The 24,651-nt window shown below is 56.4% G+C and overlaps 10 protein-coding genes across 10 annotated transcripts; 5 read left to right on the top strand and 5 right to left on the bottom strand.

The window, feature by feature from the left end:
* Positions 1–476: 476 nt before the first annotated feature.
* On the top strand, positions 477–2,438 carry PHYSODRAFT_485614 (hypothetical protein; the record flags this gene model as incomplete). The annotated part of the gene is made up of 1 exon (XM_009521421.1): positions 477–2,438. One exon carries the CDS (start codon positions 477–479, stop codon positions 2,436–2,438), a length of 1,962 nt encoding a protein of 653 aa, XP_009519716.1.
* Positions 2,439–4,379: 1,941 nt separating this feature from the next.
* Positions 4,380–5,910, top strand: PHYSODRAFT_554576 (hypothetical protein; the record flags this gene model as incomplete). Its single annotated transcript, XM_009521422.1, has 9 exons — positions 4,380–4,420; positions 4,491–4,600; positions 4,667–4,770; positions 4,845–4,889; positions 4,974–5,045; positions 5,119–5,214; positions 5,307–5,413; positions 5,504–5,595; positions 5,673–5,910. The coding sequence occupies 9 exons, from the start codon at positions 4,380–4,382 to the stop codon at positions 5,747–5,749; spliced, it is 744 nt and encodes a 247-aa protein (XP_009519717.1). The 3' UTR covers positions 5,750–5,910.
* Positions 5,911–6,070: 160 nt separating this feature from the next.
* Positions 6,071–6,949, bottom strand: PHYSODRAFT_554578 (hypothetical protein; the record flags this gene model as incomplete). The annotated part of the gene is made up of 3 exons (XM_009521423.1): positions 6,071–6,514; positions 6,563–6,742; positions 6,815–6,949. 3 exons carry the CDS (start codon positions 6,947–6,949, stop codon positions 6,071–6,073), a joined length of 759 nt encoding a protein of 252 aa, XP_009519718.1.
* Positions 6,950–7,815: 866 nt separating this feature from the next.
* On the bottom strand, positions 7,816–8,139 carry PHYSODRAFT_325547 (hypothetical protein; the record flags this gene model as incomplete). The annotated part of the gene is made up of 2 exons (XM_009521424.1): positions 7,816–7,968; positions 8,020–8,139. The coding sequence occupies 2 exons, from the start codon at positions 8,137–8,139 to the stop codon at positions 7,816–7,818; spliced, it is 273 nt and encodes a 90-aa protein (XP_009519719.1).
* A 372-nt stretch (positions 8,140–8,511) lies between these two features.
* PHYSODRAFT_482793 (hypothetical protein) lies at positions 8,512–10,488 on the bottom strand (the record flags this gene model as incomplete). Its single annotated transcript, XM_009521425.1, has 1 exon — positions 8,512–10,488. One exon carries the CDS (start codon positions 10,486–10,488, stop codon positions 8,512–8,514), a length of 1,977 nt encoding a protein of 658 aa, XP_009519720.1.
* A 306-nt stretch (positions 10,489–10,794) lies between these two features.
* Positions 10,795–14,406, top strand: PHYSODRAFT_485957 (hypothetical protein; the record flags this gene model as incomplete). Its single annotated transcript, XM_009521426.1, has 2 exons — positions 10,795–11,716; positions 11,798–14,406. The coding sequence occupies 2 exons, from the start codon at positions 10,795–10,797 to the stop codon at positions 14,404–14,406; spliced, it is 3,531 nt and encodes a 1,176-aa protein (XP_009519721.1).
* A 96-nt stretch (positions 14,407–14,502) lies between these two features.
* Positions 14,503–18,070, bottom strand: PHYSODRAFT_482423 (hypothetical protein; the record flags this gene model as incomplete). The annotated part of the gene is made up of 15 exons (XM_009521427.1): positions 14,503–14,659; positions 14,732–15,129; positions 15,201–15,449; positions 15,523–15,643; positions 15,711–15,772; positions 15,844–15,936; positions 16,010–16,075; positions 16,152–16,547; positions 16,632–16,718; positions 16,797–17,018; positions 17,098–17,214; positions 17,297–17,398; positions 17,485–17,625; positions 17,696–17,823; positions 17,911–18,070. The coding sequence occupies 15 exons, from the start codon at positions 18,068–18,070 to the stop codon at positions 14,503–14,505; spliced, it is 2,499 nt and encodes an 832-aa protein (XP_009519722.1).
* A 1,952-nt stretch (positions 18,071–20,022) lies between these two features.
* Positions 20,023–20,798, top strand: PHYSODRAFT_554581 (hypothetical protein; the record flags this gene model as incomplete). Its single annotated transcript, XM_009521428.1, has 1 exon — positions 20,023–20,798. One exon carries the CDS (start codon positions 20,023–20,025, stop codon positions 20,602–20,604), a length of 582 nt encoding a protein of 193 aa, XP_009519723.1. The 3' UTR covers positions 20,605–20,798.
* Positions 20,799–21,552: 754 nt separating this feature from the next.
* Positions 21,553–22,827, top strand: PHYSODRAFT_539541 (hypothetical protein). Its single transcript, XM_009521429.1, has one exon. The coding sequence runs from the start codon at positions 21,802–21,804 to the stop codon at positions 22,750–22,752; it is 951 nt and encodes a 316-aa protein (XP_009519724.1). The 5' UTR covers positions 21,553–21,801; the 3' UTR covers positions 22,753–22,827.
* A 1,076-nt stretch (positions 22,828–23,903) lies between these two features.
* On the bottom strand, positions 23,904–24,389 carry PHYSODRAFT_284925 (hypothetical protein; the record flags this gene model as incomplete). Its single annotated transcript, XM_009521430.1, has 1 exon — positions 23,904–24,389. A coding segment is annotated over one exon (380 nt), but the record flags the coding sequence as incomplete, so codon positions are not given.
* Between the last annotated feature and the right edge of the window lie 262 nt (positions 24,390–24,651).

Here is a 24,651-nt window from a genome sequence, read left to right on the forward strand (position 1 = left end):
TAACTATCCAGCTTTCTGCGTTGCCCCCTTCGAATTGCAGCACGCGTATACATATCCGGGTATTACTATTTGGGTATTATAGTTTTCCGGTAGTAAAAGAACAACAATACCTGACAATTCAACTACTACTAAATCAACGAATAGTATTCCAGACTTGAACTACTATCCCAAATACTACTCTATACTGTCTCATGCACAGTCGGTCCATCTAGAAGCTCTAGAACTTTGCCTTACCGCCGTGCGTACCATGTAACGCAGGTCGAATCATCTCGAAGTCGAGTGCATGTACCCTGTGGTCCTGTCACAGCACCGAGATGTAGCTGGCAAATGCCGGGCGCACCCAACCAGCTCACTTTTGAATTTGCGTTGACAAGATCACACAGCAACAACCAGCTTCGGAGCGAAGTCCGAGAGTGAGAGACCAAGTCTACACTCACACACCTCACAACACTCACACAACCAAGACCAACAGCAAGATGGCCCAGACAACTTCGGGATACTCTGTCGGTATTGACCTCGGCACGACCTACTCGTGCGTCGGCGTGTGGCAGAACGACCGCGTGGAGATCATCGCCAACGACCAGGGTAACCGCACCACCCCGTCGTACGTGGCCTTCACGGACACCGAGCGCCTGATCGGCGATGCCGCCAAGAACCAGGTGGCCATGAACGCGCACAACACGGTGTTCGACGCCAAACGTCTGATCGGCCGCAAGTTCTCCGACCCGGTGGTGCAAGCAGACATCAAGCACTGGCCGTTCAAGATCTCGTCCGGTCCCGGCGACAAGCCGCAGATCACGGTGCAGTTCAAGGGCGAGTCCAAGACGTTCCAGCCCGAGGAGATCTCGTCCATGGTGCTGATCAAGATGCGCGAGGTGGCCGAGGCCTTCATCGGCAAGGAGGTCAAGAACGCCGTGATCACGGTGCCCGCCTACTTCAACGACTCGCAGCGTCAGGCTACCAAGGACGCCGGTGCCATTGCTGGCCTGAACGTCCTCCGTATCATTAACGAGCCGACGGCCGCGGCCATTGCCTACGGCCTGGACAAGAAGGGCGGCGAGCGCAACGTGCTGATCTTCGACCTGGGTGGCGGCACCTTCGACGTGTCCCTACTGAGCATCGAGGAGGGCATCTTCGAGGTGAAGGCTACTGCTGGTGATACGCACCTGGGCGGCGAGGACTTCGACAACCGTCTCGTGGACCACTTCACGCAGGAGTTCAAGCGCAAGCACCGCAAGGACATCACTGAGAACCAGCGTGCCCTTCGTCGTCTGCGGACTGCCTGCGAGCGTGCTAAGCGTACGCTGTCGTCGTCGGCCCAGGCGTACATTGAGATTGACTCTCTGTTCGATGGCATTGACTTCAACTCGACCATCACCCGTGCTCGTTTCGAGGACATGTGCGGCGACTACTTCCGCAAGACCATGGAGCCCGTGGAGAAGGTGCTCCGTGACGCCAAGCTCTCCAAGAGCCAGGTGCACGAGGTCGTCCTCGTCGGCGGCTCTACGCGTATCCCCAAGGTGCAGCAGCTGCTGTCGGACTTCTTCAACGGCAAGGAGCCCAACAAGTCGATCAACCCGGACGAGGCCGTCGCGTACGGCGCCACGGTGCAGGCGGCCATCCTGAGCGGCAACGACTCGTCGGAGAAGCTGCAGGACCTGCTGCTGCTGGATGTGACGCCTCTGTCTCTGGGTCTGGAGACGGCCGGCGGTGTCATGACGACGCTGATCGCCCGTAACACGACGGTGCCCACCAAGAAGTCGCAGACGTTCTCGACGTACGCGGACAACCAGCCCGGTGTGCTGATCCAGGTCTTCGAGGGCGAGCGCTCGATGACCCGCGACAACAACCTGCTGGGCAAGTTCAACCTGGACGGCATCCCTCCCATGCCCCGTGGTGTGCCGCAGATCGACGTGACCTTCGACATCGACGCGAACGGCATCCTGAACGTGTCGGCCGTGGAGAAGTCGACGGGCAAGGAGAACAAGATCACGATCACGAACGACAAGGGCCGCCTCTCGCAGGCCGAGATCGACCGCATGGTGGCGGAGGCCGAGAAGTACAAGTCGGAGGACGAGGCCAACAAGGTGCGCATCGAGGCCAAGAACGCGCTCGAGAACTACGCGTACAGCCTGCGCAACAGTCTGAACGACGAGAAGCTCAAGGAGAAGATCCCCGAGGCCGACAAGAAGGTGGTGGACGACAAGGTGACGGAGACGATTCAGTGGCTGGACGCGCACCAGTCATCGGAGAAGGAGGAGTACGAGGCCAAGCAGAAGGAGCTCGAGGGCGTGGCCAACCCCGTGCTGCAGAAGGTGTACGCCGCCGCCGGTGGCATGGGTGGCATGCCGGGCGGAATGCCTGCCGGTGCCGGCGCCTCGGCTGCTCCATCGGCGGGCGGCGCGGACCAGGGCCCCAAGATCGAGGAGGTCGACTAAAGTGTGTTTGGTTTACGTAGAACTGATCGCTGTGGTGGATAGCTAATATATATGTTACCCATTCCTCTGTTGTTGTGTTCTGCATCGAAGTTGGTTTCCCGTTGTCTGTCTGTTGTAGAGAGTAAAAGCATGCTGCGGCCAACCTGCTCAAGGGGTCCCGGACATGCTCCACTTCAACTTCGAGAATCGCTGGCTCGATGTCCTTTGAGTACACTTCAAGTTTGTATGGGCCGCCAGGGTTGTTACTGTATACTCTAAATGAAATGGCTTCCATCCCAGCCATACCACAAGTGATGCACAGGGCTCGCAATCGGGTACCCGTTTCTTGTACCCGCCCTACCCGCCTCGGGTATACCCGGTTTCGGGTCGGGTACGGGTACCCGAAGCAAACCTCGGGCGGTGCCACGGGTACCCGAAGTTGACGAAAATAGTACTAAATAGTACTATTTCTTACTTATACTAGCTATATCATGCTCCTACGCCGTCTTCTTTTAGCCTCCACAAGTCCTTTTCACTCTGTATTGATTTCGCGTAGTTCCTACTTAAATGTTTAACTTTAAAACCGTGTCGGGAGATGTAACAGTTGGTCCGTCCGTACAAAACCTTGAGCCCTGGCTGGCCCGGGTACACCCGTGGCTTGTGGGCGGGCGGGTACGAGTACCCGACTTCGGCTTGGACGGCTACACGGGCCGGTCAGCACCGTTTGCGAGCCCTGGTGATGCAAGTACTCGACTAATCAACCATAGTTTTACCTGATTGTATTACCATGACACCATTGTCGTAGCATCCCAACCAGAAGAGAAGCACATCATTACATGTACACTGCCGGCCGATGTACATTGTACAATTACTCCACCCAATCGAGTTGATTGGGTTGCAGACAACAACAGAGTACCACGGCGAATTCTAATCTGTCTGATTGGACGATGCATTGAGCACTACACGTACACTAAGTTAGTATACGTTTAGCGTAGCAGAATGAGCCCGTGCTCATTTAGCTTCTTCTAGCGTACAGTATATCCTAGCAAGCACCATCAAGGCAGCGGCATGCCGACAGATCGACCCGTTAGGACGCTCCAGCCGCTGAAGCCCGTGGTGCTCGAGCCCGTGAACGTGTCACATCGCCGGATCGCACTGCAACGGCTCAAGAATACCCGCTCGGTTCGCGTTTCGTGCTCGAGAGCAAGCACTACGCTGTGCTATGTCGTTGAGGTGTGTGAGAGTCGCCCATGCAGCGAAACATCCCCCAGGATCCCTTCAGCGAGCCCAGTCGCGTCGTCGCTCACGTCAACCGTGCGGATCAACCGGGAGCTCCACGAATTCATCATTCTGCGTGACCGAGAGTGTACAACATCGTGCGTTGGGCCCACCGCGACCACCACTGCGGCTTGTGCGGCAGCATGACCGACTTGCTGGTGTTCGGCCCAAACCCCGACAGTCTCTTCTTGGGCCTCTTCGGACGCAGGCGCGCGTCGACCATCCTCACGAATTTCGTGGCGGGCATCCTGAAGCTCGCGGCTACGTGCCCCTCGATCGAGAGTCTCTGCGCTTGCACAGGATCGAGTCTCGTCCCCGAAGTCGTCCACGCCTCCCTCTTCGACCCAGCGCCCAAGCGGCGCAGACCGATTTGTGATGAGGCGCCACAGCAGTCAGTTAAACGAAAAGACAAGATCTAGTAAGTATCTGGTTACGATGGATAAGGTTGTAGTGCTATAATAACTTCCACGCAGGATACTCCCTCGCCAGTCTGAAAGTGGCTGTATTATAATAAATAACAAAAACTCAAAAATACCGTGTAAAAATCCATCGCGCTTTTTTCTTTCTCCTTTTCATCTGACATTTTTCTCCCTTAGGTACGATTTACCGCAAAAAGGCACCCAAAGGCAGATCCCAAGTCATTGGGAAGAGCTCTGTAAGATGATGAAGAAGAAGGAGTCGTCCATGGCGGCGGCCAGCGGCGACCCGTTCTACGTGTTCAAGGAGTGCGTTCTACCGTTCTGCCTCTGTGCTCTGCCCGCCGCCAACCTGCTGACTCCGTCTCTGTGCGCGCAGTGAGCTGGAGACCAAAGTGTCGGCTGTGAACCAGAAGCACGCCAAGTGGCGCGCCATCCTGGAGGCCAAAGGCTCGCCCGCGGCCAAGGAGCTGCCGGCGCTGACGCACCGTGCGTACTGCAATATGAGTGCAGCGCGGCGTTGTTAGGAGGAGGAACTGACGCTGTCTGACGCAGAGATCGAGGGCGCCGTGGCCGCTGCGGACAAGTCGGTCAAGTTTTTGGAGGAGACCATCGTCATGGTGGAGGCAAACCGAGCCAAGTTCGAGCACATTGATGCGGTACTGAAGAGACCCCCCCTACAGAGATACAGTAGAGATGGCTACTAACTGTGGCTTGTGCGGACTCGTGGCAGGCGGAGATCGCAAGTCGGAAAGCGTTCGTCGCGACCACTAGAAAGGTGGGAGGGTGCTTGTGCTAGTGCTTGTGCTAAGGGAATGAATATGGCACCTCATCGTTGGTGTGGTTTATCGCTGTACTGCAGGAGCTGCAAGCTGTCTCGGCTGAGATTTCGACGGACGCTGTCAAGGCTCGGATCCGCAAGGAAGAGCGCAAGGTGGGCGAGCGTCGGAATTGAAACTGGAGAAGATAAAGCGAAGCTGACAGTATTTTTGCTGGCTGGTTTGCAGTTGATGCAACCATCGAAGTCGTCGACGTCTTTCCGAGTGAATAGCGGCCAAGACAGGAACGAGCGGTTTATGCAGGACGAAATGCAGCGACAGCAGGTAAACAAAGAACCTGTGGCTGCGTGGAAGGATCACAGACACTCCGAGCCAACGCGGATCTTGACGTTCTATTTGTTGATGAATTCGTGCAGCAAATTATGCAGGAGCAGGACAAAAGTTTTGCCGGGCTCGAGACTGACATTACGCGCTTGCACGGAGTGACGGTGGAGATTTCGAACGAAGTCAACAAGCAGAACAAGTGCGTGTCAATCGAGTTTGAGTTTCTGTTTTATGTTGTATCCTTGGCTAACCAGCGAAACGTTATTGTGGCTTTTGTGTCTGCCTTTAGAATGCTTGACGACTTGACCGATGATGTGGATGAAGCTCAGGAACGCATGAACTTTGTTATGGGCCGTTTGAGCAAACTGCTCAAGACGAAAGGTTGCGATGAATCATTATATCATGTCTCGCTTCAATATTGGCTAACCTTAGTATTTTTTGTTACTTGTGCTGTACAGACAAGTGCCAGCTAGGACTCATTCTCTTCCTGGTGGCGGTGCTTGTCGTGATGGTCTTCCTGGTCATATACACATAACGCGGTCAGTACTGCTCTCTTGTGTCTCGGAATCGTCGGACCTGAGGCAATATGAAGCGTGCGGCATTATGAGCTAGCGCGCCTGGTCCGGCGTTTCATCCACGCGCTAGACAAGATGACACTTCGTGCCACCAACCCAATAACCATGTACTGTAGCACTCAAGTTGCGTGGAGGTAACTCGCGGGCCAGAGCCGCCGTCGCGGGGTCGGTTGCTGCTATGTTTATCGGTTTATGTGGTGTCTATGGAAGCAGGCGGTGCCCAAGCGTGGGCGTGCGTGGCTTGGCTCGCAAAATGCCGCATCTGCTCCATGGGGTGGAGTCTAATAACTGCAGGCGTCTTCCTGCTTGGGGCGCACGGCGCCGGTGCTTCTATTCCTATTGTTCTTGCCCACCTCCTGCACGGTCACGCCGGCGGCGAAGAACGGTCGCTGCTGCTGCAGCACGTCGAAGTGGTGCTGCGGCTGCGCGGCCACCAGCGACGCGAGTGCCGCCGCGGCCGCATGTGACGAGGCTGGGATCGGCTGCTGCTTGACCGCGCGCGGCGAGGACGCTCCGGCCGTGAGCTGCTGCTGCTGCAGCCGCTGCTCCTTCTTCTTGCGGTCGAGCTTGCGCTGGTTGGCGTTGGCCCGGAGGCGGTGGTAGTTGCACAGGTTGTGGTAGTCTCCGCACGACTTGAGCGCGCGCACGTTGTGGCACTTGCCCGTGCGGTACTTGCACTTGAGCTCGGGCGGCACGGGCTCCGCGGCCGCGTTGGCCACCGCCTCCTGTTGTTGCTGCTGCTGCTGCTGCTGCTGTGGCTGCGGCTGGAACACGGTGCGGAAGCTCGGGAGCTTGGCGTCGTCAACCGTCGCGGTCTCCGCTGCGTTATCGGGTCCCGTGGGCTGCTGCTGCTGCGCCTCGGCCTGCGGGTGCTGCAGCTTGCGCTTCTTGAGCGTCACGAGCAGCGACTTCATGGAGATGTTGCCGTCCAGCAGCTCGGCGGACGCGTCGTCCTGCGGCGCGGCCTCCACTTCGACGGCCGCCGGCTGGCCGGCCGACGTGGCGTCCGAGGCCCGGGCATCCACGTAGAGCTCCAGCGCTACGTCCTGGTTGTCGAGCTGCTGCTGCGGCTGCGCGGCCGAGAACTGCTTCGAGTTGCTGAGGTTCACGAGCGCGATGGCCTCCTGCTCCAGTGAGCGGGCCGCCTCCTCGTCCACCATGCTGCGCGGGGCTCGCTCGTGTTGGGCTAATGGCCGGGAGGGCGCCGAGGCGATCGTTGCCTCGCGGTCGTCGGTTTGTTGCGATCTGAGTCTGGTTTTCGAGTGGTTGGCTTGAATTGGCCCAAATGGGCGCCCCGGCCATGGGGCCCATACAAAGCGCCATACTAACCAACGGACGGGTCGCGGCACCGGCACGACCAGCGATAACGGATCTGAAGTAAGTGGCGTTCGGTCTCATGGTGTCCGTCCGGCAGGAGACCTCACGGCCTCTGAAGCTGCCAGGTATATAGTATGTAAGGCGGACAAGTGGTTTCCTGGACGCGAAAAGCTTAGTCTCAGATACGGGCGCCTTCTGAAGTGGAAGTTGAAGTTGTCGTGGCCATGACCTCTCGTCTGCAAGACCAGAAGGAGGTCTCTGCAACGCAACGAATCGATCTCAATGGGCGCTTGCGCCGACGTGGACAGCGTACGCTTCGCGCGCTCGCAGGCGGTACGGTGAAAATCAGCTTTTGTTTTCAAAAGCTGGGGTTGCATACAGAAAAATCAGCTTTTGCTGTCAAAGATTGGGTTTGCGCATTGCACGAAAACCATGTCGTCTAAAGGCAAAGCAAGAGCCCACGCGGCCAAGACCAAGAAGGAGAAGAAGAAGAGGCCAAAAAGGAGAAGGAGGCCCACCGGCCCCTCCTGAACAGGTCGGAGACGTGCTCGCGGACGCCATTATCACGAAAATTACAATCTACACGTGGTCCGGTCAAAGCTAACCTGAAATGCAGCGTGGTTCAAATGACGAACTCCTGCGCCCTGGCGCACAGGCCCCAGCGTGCATTTTCATTTTAGGCTACGAAGCTGTCCGACTGTTGAGGTGGCTAGAGCATCGTGGCAACTTGGCCAAGCTGGTCGCTCGGCACCCATTCGCTAGTGAGCTTGGGGATGGAGCCGTAGATGGTCTCGGAGATGTCCACCTTATCGTGAGCGAGAGGGAGATCGAGGCCATCGAGAAGCAGGCTGCGAGTCTGAAGCTGCACGAGTAGGTCGACGGTTGCGCCGTTTCCGAAAAAACATCAGCGTACTTCCATGAGCACGAGCAGGAGAAGTCTCTGGAGTAGGAACGCGAATAGTTGTAGCGTCAGAACTCTCTTCAACCTGAGGCATCCGAGGTCGCCCTGCGCACTTGATAAGCTTCGCACCATTGTAACTATTTTAATAAAATTATTAAAATACGACGGAGAACAGAGTGCTTCGGCACTAGGCTCGAGCAAGTGCAACAAGCTGGAAGTCAGGCCTTCATCACCAAAGCGGAGGTGGTTTTAAAGTGGAGAAAGTTTTCAGTAACCTGTGCAGCCGTTGTTGTGGCCAGGACGTCTCCGTCTTGGTCTCTTGCAACACTTTAGGAGGACAAACAAAACAGCAAAACAATGACCGCAAGGGCAAGGCATCATGCCATTAAAATGTTAGGATCGGCTCCATCTCCAATCCTCGCTAAAAGCTCAAGTCGATCTTCTCAAGCACACAAAATATAAAAAAAAAGTTGTGAGGGGTGGCAGCACACTGCTTCGCTGCGCTTAGTCCACCTCCTCAATCTTCGGACCTTCATCACCATCCGCACCTCCAGGGCCATGGGGTCCAGCACCAGCGCCAGCAGCAGTAGCACCGCCCATGCCACCCATTCCAGCACCAGCGCCCGCTTCCGCCGCGTAAACCTTCTGCAAAATCGGGTTGGCCATACTCTCCAGCTCCTGTTGCTTCGCGTCGAACTCCTCCTTCTCCGCCGCCTGGTTAGCGTCCAGCCAGTGCAACGTATCCGCGACCTTGTATTCGATCGTCTTCTTGTCGTCCTCACTGAGCTTGGCCGCCAACTTCTCCTCGCGCGTCGAACTGCGCAACGAGAAGGCGTAGTTCTCCAGCGCGTTCTTGGACTCGATGCGCAGCTTGTTGCGCTCGTCTTGGTCCTTGTACTTCTCCGCGTCGGCGACCATGCGGTCAATGTCGGCCTGCGACAGTCGGCCCTTGTCGTTCGTGATCGTGATCTTGTTCTCCTTGCCCGTCGACTTCTCCACGGCCGACACGTTTAAAATACCGTTCACATCAACATCGAACGTAACATCGATCTGCGGGACACCGCGAGGCATGGGCGGGATGCCGTCCAGATTGAACTTGCCCAGTAGATGATTGTCGCGGGTCATGGTGCGCTCGCCCTCGAACACTTGGATCAGCACACCAGGCTGGTTGTCCGCGTACGTCGAGAACGACTGCGTCTTCTTGGACGGGATCGTCGTGTTACGCGGAATGAGCTTCGTCATGACTCCACCGGCCGTCTCCAGGCCAAGCGACAGCGGAGCCACGTCCAGCAACAGCAAGTCCTGAAGCTTGGACGACGAGTCATTGCCACTCAGGATAGCAGCCTGCACCGTGGCGCCGTACGCGACGGCCTCGTCCGGGTTGATCGACTTGAACAGCTCCTTGCCGTTGAAGAAGTCCACCAACAACTGCTGCACCTTGGGGATACGCGTCGAGCCTCCAACCAGAACCACCTCGTTCACCTGGTTCTTCGACAGCTTGGAGTCGCGCAGGACCTGCGCCACCGGATCCATCGTCTTGCGGAAGAATTCGTTGCACAGGTCCTCGAACCGCGCGCGCGTGATGGTCGAGTTGAAGTCGGTGCCGTCCAACAACGAATCGATCTCAATGTACGCTTGCGCCGACGTGGACAGCGTACGCTTCGCGCGCTCGCAGGCTGTACGAAGGCGACGCATCGCACGAGAGTTCACACTGAGATCTCTGCGATGTTTGCGCTTGAACTCTTGCACGAAGTACTCGACCAGACGGTTGTCGAAGTCCTCGCCGCCCAGGTGCGTGTCTCCGGCCGTGGCCTTCACCTCAAAGATGCCTTCTTCGATCGTTAGGAGCGACACATCAAACGTCCCGCCACCCAGGTCGAAGATCAGCACGTTGTGTTCCCCGCCCTTCTTGTCCAGGCCGTAGGCAATGGCCGCGGCCGTGGGTTCATTGATGATACGCAGGACGTTCAGCCCAGCGATCGCACCGGCGTCCTTGGTAGCTTGGCGCTGGGAGTCGTTGAAATACGCTGGCACCGTAACCACGGCGTTCTTGACTTGCTTGCCGATGTACGCCTCGGCGATCTCGCGCATCTTGATCAGCACCATGGACGAGATCTCCTCGGGCTGGAACGTCTTGGACTCGCCCTTGAACTGCACCACCAGTTGCGGCTTGTTCTCCGGGCCTCGAGCAACTTTAAACGGCCAGTGCTTGATGTCCGACTGCACCTCCGGGTCGGTGAACTTGCGGCCGATCAAGCGCTTGACGTCGAACACCGTGTTGTGCGCGTTCATGGCCACCTGGTTCTTGGCGGCATCGCCGATCAGACGCTCGGTATCCGTGAAGGCCACGTACGACGGGGTGGTGCGGTTACCCTGGTCGTTGGCGATGATCTCCACGCGGTCGTTCTGCCACACGCCGACGCACGAGTAGGTCGTGCCCAGATCAATACCAACACTTTGGCCGGTCACGGGCTCGGTCATCTTCTCCTTCTTGCTGTTGATCTCTTCTCCTCCTACGTCGAATTCCGAAATGACAAGCCCACAAAAATCCACGCAATAGATCCGAGCAAGTCGCAAGCCGTCACCCGCGTTGCATGCAGCTTCGAGAACTTGCAGGATCGATCTCGTCCCAGACGCCCTTCATGTCGTACAATTCCTCGCCTCGAACCGGAATAGGTCTAACGTAGGGACTCTTTAGACTTGAAGACTGGGCGGTTGGACCCCAAGCTCGCTCGCGACGCGTCCCAGACTTCTCAGCGTCCTTCAACTCTCTCGTCGCTCTTTACGATGGCCAAGCCTCGCCGTGCGTCGTACGCCGTCACGAGTGCCGAGCTGCCGGTTCTCAAGACTTTGGGGCTCGAGGAGGTGGACCCGGAGGAGGTTTTCGAGCTGCAGCGCAAGGAAGGCGCCGGCGCCTTCGGGCGTGTGTTTCGGGCCTGCTACAAGACCGACCGATCGCGCCTCGCAGCGCTGAAAGTGATCCCTGTGGCCCTCGAAGCGGGGGAGCGAGGCGAAGACATCGAGAGCGTGCGTCGCGAGATCCAATTCCTGCGCGAATGCGACCACCCGAACGTCGTGGCCTTCCATGGGGCCTACTACAAGGACGGCGCGCTGTGGGTGGCCATGGAGCACTGCGCCGGTGGATCCGTTGGAGACGTCCGTCGCGTTCGCCCCTTGAGCGAGCGCGAGATCTCCGTCATCATGCGAGGGGCGCTCAACGGCCTCGCGTACTTGCACTCGCGCCGCAAGATCCACCGAGACGTCAAAGGCGGCAACATCCTGCTCACCGACTCGGGCCAAGTCAAGATCGCCGACTTCGGCGTGTCGGCCCAGCTGCGGGACACGCTCTCGCGCCGAGGATCGTTCGTCGGGACGCCTTACTGGATGAGCCCCGAGCTCATTCAGGACTGCGACTACGACTTCAAGGCCGACATTTGGTCGCTGGGTATCACGGCCATCGAGTTGGCCGACCAGAAGCCCCCGCTCTTCGATGAACACCCGATGCGCGTGCTCATCCAGATCCCGCGCAACCCGCCGCCGCAAGTCGCGCATCCTGAGAAATGGTCGGCCGCCTTCTTGGACTTCTTGCGCTTCTGCCTACGCAAGGACCCGGCCGAGCGCCCCACGGCGCTGGAGTGCATGCAACACGAGTTCATTCGCCGCGAAGCGCACATCCAATACGTCTTCGCGAGTGGTGAAAAGGAGGGGGGTGTCGACGCTCAACTCGCGAAAGCTGGAGAGGTCCCTGACGCTAGTACTGACGCCTCTGCAGTGCCTCCGACAGCGCCAGCTCCCACGATTGAGCAAGAACTGGAAGATGAAATCGCCGAAGAGATCGGAGGAGGCGATGCTAATGTGCTCAGCGAAGCATCCGTGTCTTCACGGAGTGAGGATGGAGACGAAGGCGAAGCATCGACTGGACTTCTGGGCAAAACCTTTGAATTCCGAGAGTCTGCAGTGCCATCACCGCTAGCTGGGTCGTCACCGCCCCCTGCGAATGATAAAGCATCAGCGAGTGAAGATGATCTACTAAACCTTACATCTGATGATGCCGAGTCAGAGAAGCATCGGGACGGCAACAAACCCAAAGAAGCTGATCAAGTACAAGTCATACCTCAGCAACAGCCAAACACAGCGAACACAACCAGCTTCCGCCATCCACCGACGGAGTTCAAGCTCTTACCGTCTTCAGCAAAGTCTCCAGTTCTACGTGGAAACACGAACCGAGATTCCTCAACTCGTTTCGTCAAGGTGAACGACACGTCCAGAACCTCCAGCGGTGGAACCTTAAGCCCGCCATCCAAATGCGCTCCGAAATCCCCCTCGCCGGCGGCAGTACTTCGCCCGAAAACGTCCTTGTCCCCACCTCCGTCACCGTCGGTGTCATCGTCATGGCTGTCGGTCTCATCACGCCAGGATGATCCTCTCGCAAGCATCGACACCATCACAAGTGCTCGCGTGAATCGCCTCCTCTCGTCGTTTTCGTCTTCCTCCTCGCGATGTCTTGTGGCGGCGATGCACGCGTACAATGACCAACAACCTGTCGATACTTCGGTGCGTGCTGCAACGCGGCAAAGCTTCGACTGGCGGTCAGTGGAGGCCGCACTGCCCTCAGCCAACCCCGCTTCATCCCGCGACGAGACCAGCAGTTCTACCCGCTCCAGCGGTAAAATCTTCGTTGGCGACCCGTTCCGAGCCTCGCACGACCTGTGCGTCAAGTTCAACTCCATTCAAGCTCAGTACGAGGGAGCACCGACATCGGCCGAGTGGGCCGCGCTCCACCAGCAGTTTGGGATCGCGCTATCTCACATGAGGTGTCGCTCGTCAACGCCACAAAGCGCGCAAGCGGAAGACCGAGTGCCAGCGCTGCTGCGCATGCTACGTCGGGAGCTCATTCGCCACGGCGGACTGCGATGCAAGTTCATCTACCGCGTCTCGCCGGTTCAGGACGAGGTGCAGCGCTCGAAAGCCGCCATCAACCGAGGCTCCTTCGAGCCTTCTCAGGTCGCTGACCCACACGTGTACGCAAGTCTCCTGAAGCTCTGGCTGCGCGAGTTGCCGGTGCTTCTGCTGGACGCTTTGGACGTGCACGACCTGGTCGCCGTCACCAAGTTGACGACCACGCGGACGGAGGAGGACGAAGACGGACAGCAGATTGTAACAGCGGGGAATGTTGACCTCGTGGACGCCCAGATCACGCGGGTGTTGCGGAAGTTGGGGGCCCGAGAGAGCGCCGTCTTCCACTGGCTGCTCGAGCACTTGCTGGAGGTGAACACGCATCGATCGTTCAACCAGATGACCCTCCAAGCCCTCGCTACAGTCATGGCACCCAACCTCTTCTCCTGCAGTGGCAATGCACGATCATCACAGGAAAACGCTGGGAACCTCATGCGCCAAGTCGTGACGTTCCTGCGTGTGTTGCTGTCGTGGAGGAAAGTAAGCGTGGGCAGCTCTCCAACGACAGCTACGTTCCTGCTCGAGCCAGAGGAGAAGAACGTAGCAGCAGCATTCTCCGCCAGAACGAAGCAGCCGAAGGCTAAACTCAAAGGGTCTGCACTGCATGAGCGAGTGCGTCAGTCACTCACCAAGATCACCAAGAGCTCAGAGTCTGGACCCGAGTCTGAGAGTGCGAGTCTGGCCAATGCCTCGCTGGAAACAATACTCCGCAGTCGCGTCGACCGCCTCTGGTCCGATTTGGAGAACAGCGAGGTCACCACCGTCGAGACGCAGCGGCAGGAGAACGCGCTGCGTCGCGTCTTCGTCGAGTTCCAGCAGTCCATGCTCCACCTAGTTGCACGTCACTCCAAGAGCAGTGAAGAGTGTGTCTGGGCGAGTGAGCTCCTTGATAGAATGACAGAGGACAAGCAGCCAGAGACGACGATGCCAGCGTCTTTGGAGAAAATGAGGAGCTGGGTGGGTGCCGCGCTGACCTTCGAGAACTTCTGCCGCCTTCTCGATCGCGAACAAACCACTCAGGATAAACTGGAGCGGCTGCAGGATCGATTCGGAGACACTGGCGAAGGACCAAGCCACGGAATCAGCAGAAACATGTTCAGTCAACTCACTCGTATCCACCGGCAGCAGAGCGAAGAGGAGTTGGCTAGGAAAAACTCCTTCGCTGCGCGGTCCAATCAATGCGAGGACAACGGCGCGAGTGCGACTGACACGCTTCTGCTCCACGGTGCAGTGCGCTTATCGAGCTGCAGTAAGCGCACCGGCAACGACCCCGCCGCTGGTTCAAAGATGCACCGTAGTGTAGCAAAGCTTGGGGAACGGCAGCCAGCAATTGGCAATATGCTGGTTCTACTTGGCGATGAGAGCCAAGCTACACCAGCGCTGCGTCTCAGCTGGCTCCATCAACTAACGGAGTCGATCGCTTCACCAACAGCAGCCACCTAGATAGTGAATACAAGCTAGCCCAAGCCAAACGAAGTGTAAGCTTACTATACCGTTCTCATTGTCCGCTTAGATCCAAGCTGTAAACGTCGGCCAGGCTTACTTCCGGGTACTTTTGGCGCCGAACAGGCTCTTCCTGGGAGCGTGGACGAACTTAGCGCTCCAGGCCTTTGACGAGCTCTTCCCATCCTTCATCTTTGCCAGCACAGCCGACACCGTGTCGGCGGACAAGTGAGAATACTTGCCTCGCGTCTCGCTGAGCACATGGAACAGCACAAGTTAATATACGAGCTCGTTTTAAAACTGCAAGTACAATTCAGGAGCGTACCGTTGTTGTGGATCCAGAAACGCTTCAACCGCCCCCGAAACGAAGAGATCAACCAGGTGCGTGACTGGAACAAAGCAGTCCTTCAGTTGAGCAATTGGGACCGACTCGATGAAATCCAGCAGAACGTCCAGGTTGCGCTTAAAGTTGGCGATGCCCTCCATGTTCAGCTTCTTCACCGTGGGGCCACTCAAAATCTGCTCCAGCGACTTGGCCAGGTAGCTACAGGAGGCGAAGTGCACTGCTTCTTGGACGGCTGGAGGTAGCTGCTCCAACTGCGTGAATGTGACTTTGAGGTAGTTGATGAGGTCCCACATGGAAGGGTCTGGCTGCGTTAGGACAGCGCTCGGAGTCCAGTTAAGGTAGTAGAAGCTCGAAAGGAGCTCATCAATCTTCTTCAACTGCGGAACGCAAAAGCAGAGGTTAGACCCTGTACAGTAAAAGTGGATAAAGATACTCAACATATACGCACCATCAGCTCACAAACCATGTCTTGGGCTCTAGTTGTCGTACTGTCGAATTTCTTCTTCGCTGCAGCCTTGCTCAGTAGCAGACGACTGGAGCAAGGCTTCACCAGCTGCGTATTGGCTCCTCGAAGCGTGTTGCTGACACTGTAACCATACGTCCGCGCTTCCCACGCTTCAGTTTGAACCTTGACAAGCTCTTCGAATCGGTCGCACGCGCAAGCCAAAAACGACGCGTTTGTGCCCATCATAACAGCCTGTAAACCAACAAAACCGGCGACTATTAGATTGATCACACAAGTACAGGGATGGGGGCCTTCTCAACATTACCGTCGACACTTGGAGGTCCGTGTGCTGGTCGATGACTTCGTTGACAGTATCGTTGAGGAATCCAAGAGCCTCAATGGTGTCGTTGCGGACCCATTCACCCCAGTCATCGATGTTTAAGTACCTATGAATCCCATGGTGTCACATTATTTACGACTCATTTCCCATACAGCACATGCATGATATCATACCGTTCGTAGTCGAACATCATCTGCACCAAAGCATCGATGCACGTGCAGCTCTTCACGACGACCTGGCCATTCAACGACACACGAGTTAGGTAAGTCCAGCATTTGCTTGGGTTGGCGGCGTGCGGAAACATACGTCTGTAAACGGGAGCACCACCGGATTCGCTCCCAGATCCACATTCTTTAGCATACGGCCTTCTTCATTTTCCAGCCCGCAGCACTGGAGGGTCTGCAAGACGCCGAATATACTGCTAATTAGCCTTGCCAAGCGCAAGATAACTAGAAATAGTAGCTGTACGTACCGCCCGAAGCTTTTCGGAAGAAACGTTAACACGCTCGAACGTATCCTTTGACATGAACTCGCGAAGCTGCCTGTTTCAGAGCACGACATTAGCTGGGTGTGAGCATCGCCCATACTATTCCTTACGCAACCTCCGTTTATACGTACCTCTTGGTGTCAGCCATGATCGTACCTCGAAAATGGGTCCCGAGGCGGCGGAAAGTGTCGAACATGAGTGTAGAATTATACTCGTGCACTTCATCACTCAACGTTCGCGCGCACACGATCGCCTTGAGCTTAATATCGAGAATCGTGGCCGGCACGTTGATGCTCAGTACAGAGGTGGACACAATGCCGCACAAACTCTGCACTACAAGATGGAATATCCCATTGATCTCCTTCTTGGACAGCAAGGCTGCATCAGAGTAGCGCCAGAGCAAATGCTCAAGACAAAATGCCCCCGTGAACTTCTTGAAAAGCTCTTCGTGCTGGGCTACGAACTTTTCCGGTGTGATCGTTGTCACTGCACCCCTTAGAAACGACGTCAGCTGGAGTTGCGGCTATACAAATAAATCACAGACGTTAGTCAACCTAGAGCCGAATACAACTAGCCGACTTGGACCAAAGGAATCGATTCTATCTACCAAGCGATTCGCGTTGTAGAACGCGGCAAGCTCAGGGACTTGGCTCATCACGCGAAACACGTGCAGGATCCTCAGCATTGGCGACAGCTGGGCCAGCGCTTGCTTCATGTAGTTGGCATGGATATTGCTTCGCTCGCGTAGCGTATCAGCGTCCGAGTTGAAGACCCTGATCGAGGGTAACTTGAAAGTGTCTTCGCCCACTAGCGACCTCCCAGAACTTGTTGGACTCAGCGATGCTCGGGGGCTGATAGGAACGTTTCCGCTGCTGGGGGATCTCCCCAGCACAGCTCCAGGAGGCGCATGGCCGCACTTCTCGAGGATATCTTGCTCGTAGTACTGCTCGCTTATCTGATTCTCCAAGCGATGGATTGCCGCTTCACCGATAGCCTGGGTGGGTATCATACATAGTTGGTCAGTCTCGAGACCGTAGACACTTTCAGCCCGTGATCCACGAAAACACACGAACCGAAGACGCCGCTCGAATATCTTCCAGCCACACAGATGCACTTCGCTTTGCCTCATCCTTGATCGTCCGTATGGCAACGTGCATCCAGTCGCTCATGCGCTGCGGAAACAGCCGACCCTAATACAGCAGAAGATCGATTTCAATATGAACGAGGAGCCAACGCGAAATATATCGACAGCAAAGTGCCTGCGTATCATACCCGGAAGGCTGCGATCTCGACTCGCAGCTCCTCCAGCATTTTGAGTGCATGAAACAGCTTGCCTTGCTGAATATAGGCTTCAATAGCTGCTGCTAATGCCACCTGTCCAGCAAAATGCATCGAGTTTATGTCAGTCTTCCACTCTACTTTAAGTAAACCTCAGTTGTACTACTTAGTACATAGCTTACAATCCGCTGGCATTGCTGCAACTTCTCGATGGACTCGTCGATGTGCTTCTGCACGGTGTAGCACGTTGCCAGCGAGTCGTGGATCGACAAAACTTCCGATGTGGCGCCAGCGAGCTCGCTCTGGAATCGATGAATATCATTCTACAGCAGCAAAACTACTATTTCAGCCATGCATTACTGCTCAATGGAAGTGATAATACATTATTAATACCTGCAACTTGGAGACGTCCGCCTTCATGCGGACGATTTCCTCGATGGAGTCTACGAACTCCTGGTAGTTGGAGCTGCAGACGTTGCGGATCTCATTCTCCTTTGCCGCCGCGTACTCCTGCAGACTTGCTACTCGCATACAATAATACTGTAATAATCAGAACAGTAGTACAATACAATACAATGCAATTTTGCAAAAATACTACTTCTCCTCACCGGCGAAGTTGTTGCCCCACTGCTTCTCAATCGCGAGCTGGATGCCGGACGCCAGCCGCGCGCGGGACTGCGCGATGTTCTCCACGAGAACAACCCACTCGTTCTTGCTCTGCCACCCGCGTGACGGCGCGCTGGCCGCCGGCTTGGAGGCGGTCTCCATGAAGGGTCTCAAAAATATGAATGATGCGGCCGTTCAAGATCCTTGTGTGTTGGAACACCAAATGCCACTGTCATTACGGTACACGACATGACGACCCCCGAAACGGTGCGACTGTATCATTCTCCTGAGTTGCAGTTTGCCCTTGCGGTCTTGCGTGCGATGCCAGCACAAGAGGATGGCCTGGCCTGGACTCGCCTAGCCTAGCGTTTATTGGCAGCTGCATTTGCGAGCAAGCACTCTCGTTCTGTATCAAGCACGACACGGCAAGTGCTGGAGTATGGCGATGAGGGGATCACCTGCTTGTCTGTGCAGCAAGCACACACTCGAGTTTCAAGAGCAAACCGGCACAGGTGAGCCATAAGCCGAGCCGAGCAAAGCGAAGCGGGAGATCGTTCCCTTTTGTGCGCCAGCGTGTTTTGAATCTACGGCACACACTCGGAGCTCGGCGTTCCTACTCCGCTGCTGGCTCAAAGTGACTTACAAAGGTGTTCAGCGTCTCCAGTTTTGCCTTGCTTGCTCCAAAGAGAGGTGAAGAGTAACGGCAGACTTGGAGGCTGCGAGGCGTGAGTACACCTTCGCTGAAAACTTTTGCGCGTTGTGCTTGGAAGCAGACGACTGCAGCAACCTCACGGAGCATTTGCGAAGGTGACGGCAGCGCCATATGAAGGGGTTCCAACACTTGGCCTTGTTAGTACAGTACATACTTGCAAAACTTTAAGGTGCTTCCAGAAATGACGGGAGAAGCGTGGCTACGCTTTTCGAGGCCGGGAATCCCGACCTTGGAAACCAGCGTCGACCTTGCGCACTCCCTCGCGAGTTTCCGCGTGGAAAATACAGGTTCATCGGCGCCATTCTGGCTCGCTTGGCGTGCGGGGCGCCGTTCAACTACAACATCAATTGCGCTCGTTTGCGCTCGTTGCAATTATAGCCAATCGGAGACCGTCTAGCGCGGCTTTCCAACCTCATTCTCGCGAATGTTGCATCTTGGAAATGCCCAAACGAGAAACAGGCCTGTCGTGGTCAAGGTGACCTGGCTGTATGAGTCCACGCGAAGAACAAAATTTGTGGCGATGATTTCTCGTAAGATTTATCAGGTTGCGCAGGGTGCCACTGGCGTCGTCGACAAGAGCAGCGTGACCACGTGCAATACACTGGAGGAAACACAGTAGCCAAGTGCTGCGTATTGGCGCACTTTTGCATAGTGCTCGTAGTGAGTCGGAGCCTTACTTTTACAAGTACAGTGTAGTGAAAGTAAAAAAAAACCTCGTGGGAGGTACAATTTCTCGCAGCTAAGCGTGAGCCGGGGGATTCTAGATTCTAGCCGACAAGCACATTCCCACCTTCTAGAGATCGCCGAAAGACATGGGGGCATGTTCAACAAGCCCCCATGTCCCAACAAGTTGTTGGGTCCGAAGTTCGTGATAACTGACAAATTTGGAGAACCAGCGACACTCGAATCACATTTTGCCATGCAAAAAGGTACTGTACAGTGGTTCCCTTGTTGTGGCCCCGCTAAATAAACTGCTTCGCTAGCTCTACGCTGACATGGCAGCCCGAGACGGAGTGCAATTACGGACTTCGGGCTGTATCGCGGTCAAGTATAGTATCCATCCAGTGCCGGCCAGGTGAACTGTTCGCTCCATCGCCGCATAAGAAGCTCGCGCGGGGGAAAGGGCAGCGCCAGCTCTCTCCTCACCGCACCGATCACGGTTATGCAGGGAGGACAGGGTGTGTTGAACACACTGTGTTTGTCCACCCTTGCTGCCCCTCACCGCCGACAGCCGCTGGCGAGACGAAACCTCGTCGTCCAGTTGGCTCACTTGTCAACTTTCCTTCCGCCTACGACTCACTCGCTCAAGTCTCAGTCGGAGCCCAAGCACTCTCAAGTCAAACAAACCCCTTTCCGAACGATCGCACCCTTCCAAGTCCACCTCGCCAGCTACTCACCGACCATGTCTACCGGTTCCTCCACCACCACGCTGCCGCACCTGCAGGCCTTGTCGCCCGTGACGTTGACGCCGACTCGGGCCTCCAGAGCGTCTGCTCCGCTCTCGGTCTTGGAGAAGATCGACCGCATTGAGATCAACCACACCACCCTGCGCGGTGGCGTCGTCTACTACGTGCTGGACGTGTTCCTGGAGCACTCGACGTCGCGCATCCCGACCAATAAGACGACCAAAGCCTCCTCGAGCGGCCAGCCTGACTACCAGTTGGAGCGCCGTTTCAACGACTTCGCCAACCTGCGCTACCAGGTCTGGGCGTACGCGCAGCGCAAGCACCAAAACGGTTGTGCGTGCAAGTACTGCGACGCCTTCATGAGCTACATCGTGCACTCGATGTCGCAGCCGCGATTGTTCGTCAAGATCGCCACGGGCGTGGTCCCGCGCAAGAAGCTGATGGCGACGTTCTGCAACGAGTTTCTCAGTATGGCCGTCGGCGGCAAGACGGAGCCGCGGCCACGCAACATCGCGTGCGACGGCTTCCAAGCCATCCCGTACGTGATGCAGCGCTTCTTCCGGAAGGAAGAGGCATAAGCCTGCAGTCCTTGCGACCGATCGAAGGTTGCGCTATGTGTTTTGGCGGAGAGACCGCCCCACATATCTATTCGTATTTATTTTCTAGGCGTGCTACCTCAAGCAACCACCGTAGATCGCATGAGTTCGACGGCAAACTCGTAGCGTAGTAGTACTTAGTCGACTGAATACAGCTACAACATCATTTACACGACACCTGCAATGCGTTCGAGCCTTTTGCTACGGGTACCATGACATCGATTTCAGCAAGTATATCGAGCTGGACTTCACTGGTCCTAGCACTGATATGTGCCGTTACACTTTCCGCGTTGCCATCGACACCTCGCACAAGCCGAGGAACGCGAGGGAGGCCTCGGGGACCATGGCACCCGCCTTTAGTTCATGGAGCTGAGACGTTTTTTCATTCGGTTGCCATAAGGCGATGATACATTTGTCGCTGCTAAAATTCCCCACATGTTCGTTTGGATCGAGCACCAGCTGTGGATTGAAGTGGCCCTAATTGGGTCTCTACGACAAGCTCACGTTGCTTCATTGCGACGACACCTTCGCGTGCTAAGCCGTCGCCAGGCGGCTTCTTTGAGTAGCTTATCCTGACAAGACGAGATCGCCCTGCAAAGAGTTCCGACCCAAACTGGCTTCCGTTGCAGCTGATATCGATCGCAAAACTACCAAATGCACGCATATAACCTGAACAATGGAAAGGAATGCAACGTGCTGGTTGTCTCCGCACGCGAGAGTTTGGTCGTCACAGTGCTGATCTCAGCCAAAGTCCGTCAGGCCGTCGGTACCGGAACTTCCGATACCCCGCCGGCGCGTGCCGGACTGGCAACGCAACCAATTTTATTTAAACTAAGACAAACTCGTAGCAGCTGGCGCTGCTGACTAACTAACAATACACGCACTTCCTAGACACGTACGCAATGAACAATTTGCGTCCTGATGGCGACTCCAGTGTACGACGTTGTGGTGGTCGGCGCCGGCCTCATAGGCAGCGCGGCCGCCTACTACGCCGCGAAAGCAGGCAAGCGCGTGCTGCTGCTGGAGCAGTTCGAGCTGCTGCACGGCAAGGGCTCGAGCCACGGCAGCAGTCGCATCTTCCGCGTGGCCTACCCGAGCGACACGTACACGGAGCTGTGTCTGACGTCGCTGCAGCTGTGGCGTGAGATCGAGAGAGAGTCCGGCGTGGAGCTCATCCGCATGACCGGCGAGCTGGACTTCGCCTTCGAGCGGCTGGACGACATCGTCCTCGTTGAGAAGACTCTGAAGAAGTACGACGTGCCGTTCGAGTCGCTGACCGGAGACCAAGTCAACCAACGCTTCCCCGGCTTCTCGTTGCCCGACAACAGCCACGCGGTGTACAACCCGCTGGCAGGGGTGCTGAACCCGACGCTGGCGATGGCCACGATGCAGAAATTGGCCCAGGGACTGGGCGCGAGCATTCGTGAACGCAGCCCAGTCACAGACATCGTCGGTGAGCAGCAGGCGGATGGGGCTACCCTTGCAGTCGTCACCTTGGCCGATGGGACGCAAGTCCGTGGCCACCAGTGCATTGTCACGGCAGGCGCATGGACGAATAAGGTGCTGAAGCGGTCGGACGTGGACAAGGTCAAGCTGCAGCCGATCGCAACGTTCGGGACGTACTGGAGGTGCAAGCACGAGCTGTACACCCCGGACAAGTTCCCCGTGTTTCTCAAGTACGGGTACCCGGAGATGTACGGCTTGCCCATGATGAGCCCCGAGGAAGGAGTCAAAATTTGCCGCCACGATGGCCCCGACGTCAACCCGGACGCGCGTCAGGGCGTGGTTCAGCCTGCACCCGAGCAAGAAGACCTACAAGATTTCGTCGCGGACAACTTTTCGCAGGTTGACTCGAGCGCGCCCAACCATGTGGATCACTGCATGTACACGATGACGGAGGACGCCAACTTCCTTATCGACTTCCTCCAAGTCCCGTCCGGTGGGTCTGCAACGAAGAAAATTGTCGTAGGTGCCGGCTTTAGTGGCCACGGGGCCAAGATGACGCCCGTGATCGGCCAAATGCTCGCGGACCTGGCGCTAAAGGGAAAAACGCACCAGCATCCTGACGGATTCCGCCTCTCGCGGAAGATTTCCGCTGCGCTGGAACACCACTCGTTCTCGAAGTTGTAAGAAGGCACCACTGCCGGCGTGCCCAGCAACGCAGAGTAGTCGTGAAGTTTAACCACAAATTGATTTGATCCGCATAATTCGTGTCTTGATCAGATGAACAGCTTGTTAGTAAATATGGACATTGAAGGAGGCACGGAGTTATTAGCGTACTTATCGTAACCCTGCAAAGAGTTCCGACCCAAACTGGCTTCCGTTGCAGCTGATATTGATCGCAAAAATATCAAATGCACGCATATAACCTGACCAATGGAAAGGAAGGTCCACGTTAAGGATCTCTCTACTGTATGTACACTCATTGGCGAACCGCTAGCTTGTTTTGACGCTGATGACAATTTTTGAGGGGATCCTGGGCCAGAGCCACTGCATCGTACAGATACCGGTAGGGCCAGCATCAGTTCAATGTAGCGCCTTCACGCATCTACGGTAAACTACCAAAGAAATACGAGCCGCTGAAGCAAAACACAACTACGGACTTTAATGCCACGAACAACCTTGGCAGCAGCTGACTGCGACGCCCGACAGTCTACGCTATCGATACCACCGCGGTGCCTCCTCGCCAAGCCTCCTCGCCAAGTTGCAGTCGTGCTTGGTCGAGCTGCGATGCGAGCACAACCCCGCCAGCGCCACCTATGGCACCGCAAAGTCTTGCTAGAACCACTGCACGGTCAAAAGCGTTCACACTTCACACTTCCGAACGATCGCAACACGATGAGTAAGCATCTTGGTCCGTTTTAGTAAAATATCTGAAAAGCTACTACAGCTCAGTAGAATCGACTAAAACTTCAACTTCCAGGCATATCAACGCAAGTTTGACCGGCGTGCAGTTGACAACAAATTATCTGATCGGTGTGAACGAACACTGGCTGCTAATGTGAGGTTGCTTCATTCATAATGTTAATCCTTGGCGGACGTCGTCTAAAGATCGATAACTACATTGCTACATCATCTAGAAAATAAATACCGGTATGATACGAGGACGATCTGCCGGTCGTATCGAGCTCTGCTGCTCTGCCGAGTTGAGCCGGCAACACGGCGCCGTCTACGCCTCCTGCTTCTGGAAGAAGCGCTCCACCAGGTACGGGATGGCCAGGAAGCCGTCGCAGTCGAAGTTGCGCGGCCGCGGCTCGACCGACCTGCCGCCTAGCGTGAGGCCGACGAACTCGTTGCAGAACGTCGCCATCAGCTTCTTGCGCGCGTCCACGCCCGTGGCGATCTTGACGAGCAAGCGCGGCTGCGACATCGAGTGCACGATGTAGCTCATGAAGGCGTCGCAGTACTTGCACGTGCAGCCTTCCTCGTGCTTGCGCTGCGCGTAGCTCCACACCTGGTGGCGCAGGTCGGCGAAGTCGTTGAAGCGCTTCTGGAGCGTGTAGTCGGGCCGGCCGCTGGCGGAGGAGGCCTGCGTCGTCTTGCGCGTCGGGATGCGCGACGTGGAGTGCTCGAGGAACACGTCCAGCACGTAGTACACGACGCCGTCGCGCTCCGTGGTGTGGTTGATCTCGACGCGGTCGATCTTGGCGAGGAGCGCCAGCGGCTCCGAGGCCTTGGACGAGCGCGTGGGCGTCATCGTCACGGGCGACAGCGGCTGCAGGTGCGGCACCGTCAGAGGCGCGGCGGTCATGGCGGCGGTGGACATTCCGGTGGCTTTGTGTGTTGTGCTACCGGCCGACAAGGAGTGGCTCGTTGACGGGAAGTTGACAAGTGATCATGTGCTGCAAGCTATTTTAGCTGTGGGCAGCCTGTTTGGCGTCTTTGCCACACTATTTGGTGTAAAGCTGATCTTCAGTCTTACATCCTGGTATGTCGGTGGTCATCTGCCACGTCGCAGGCTGCGCGCACGTATACATAATGACCGAGTCCCTCCAAGATCGCCGGCTTCTGAGCAGGGCGCCCCGCTGC

Source organism: Phytophthora sojae (genome assembly GCF_000149755.1).
Source record: "Phytophthora sojae unplaced genomic scaffold PHYSOscaffold_2, whole genome shotgun sequence".
NCBI classification, from domain to species: domain Eukaryota; phylum Oomycota; class Peronosporomycetes; order Peronosporales; family Peronosporaceae; genus Phytophthora; species Phytophthora sojae.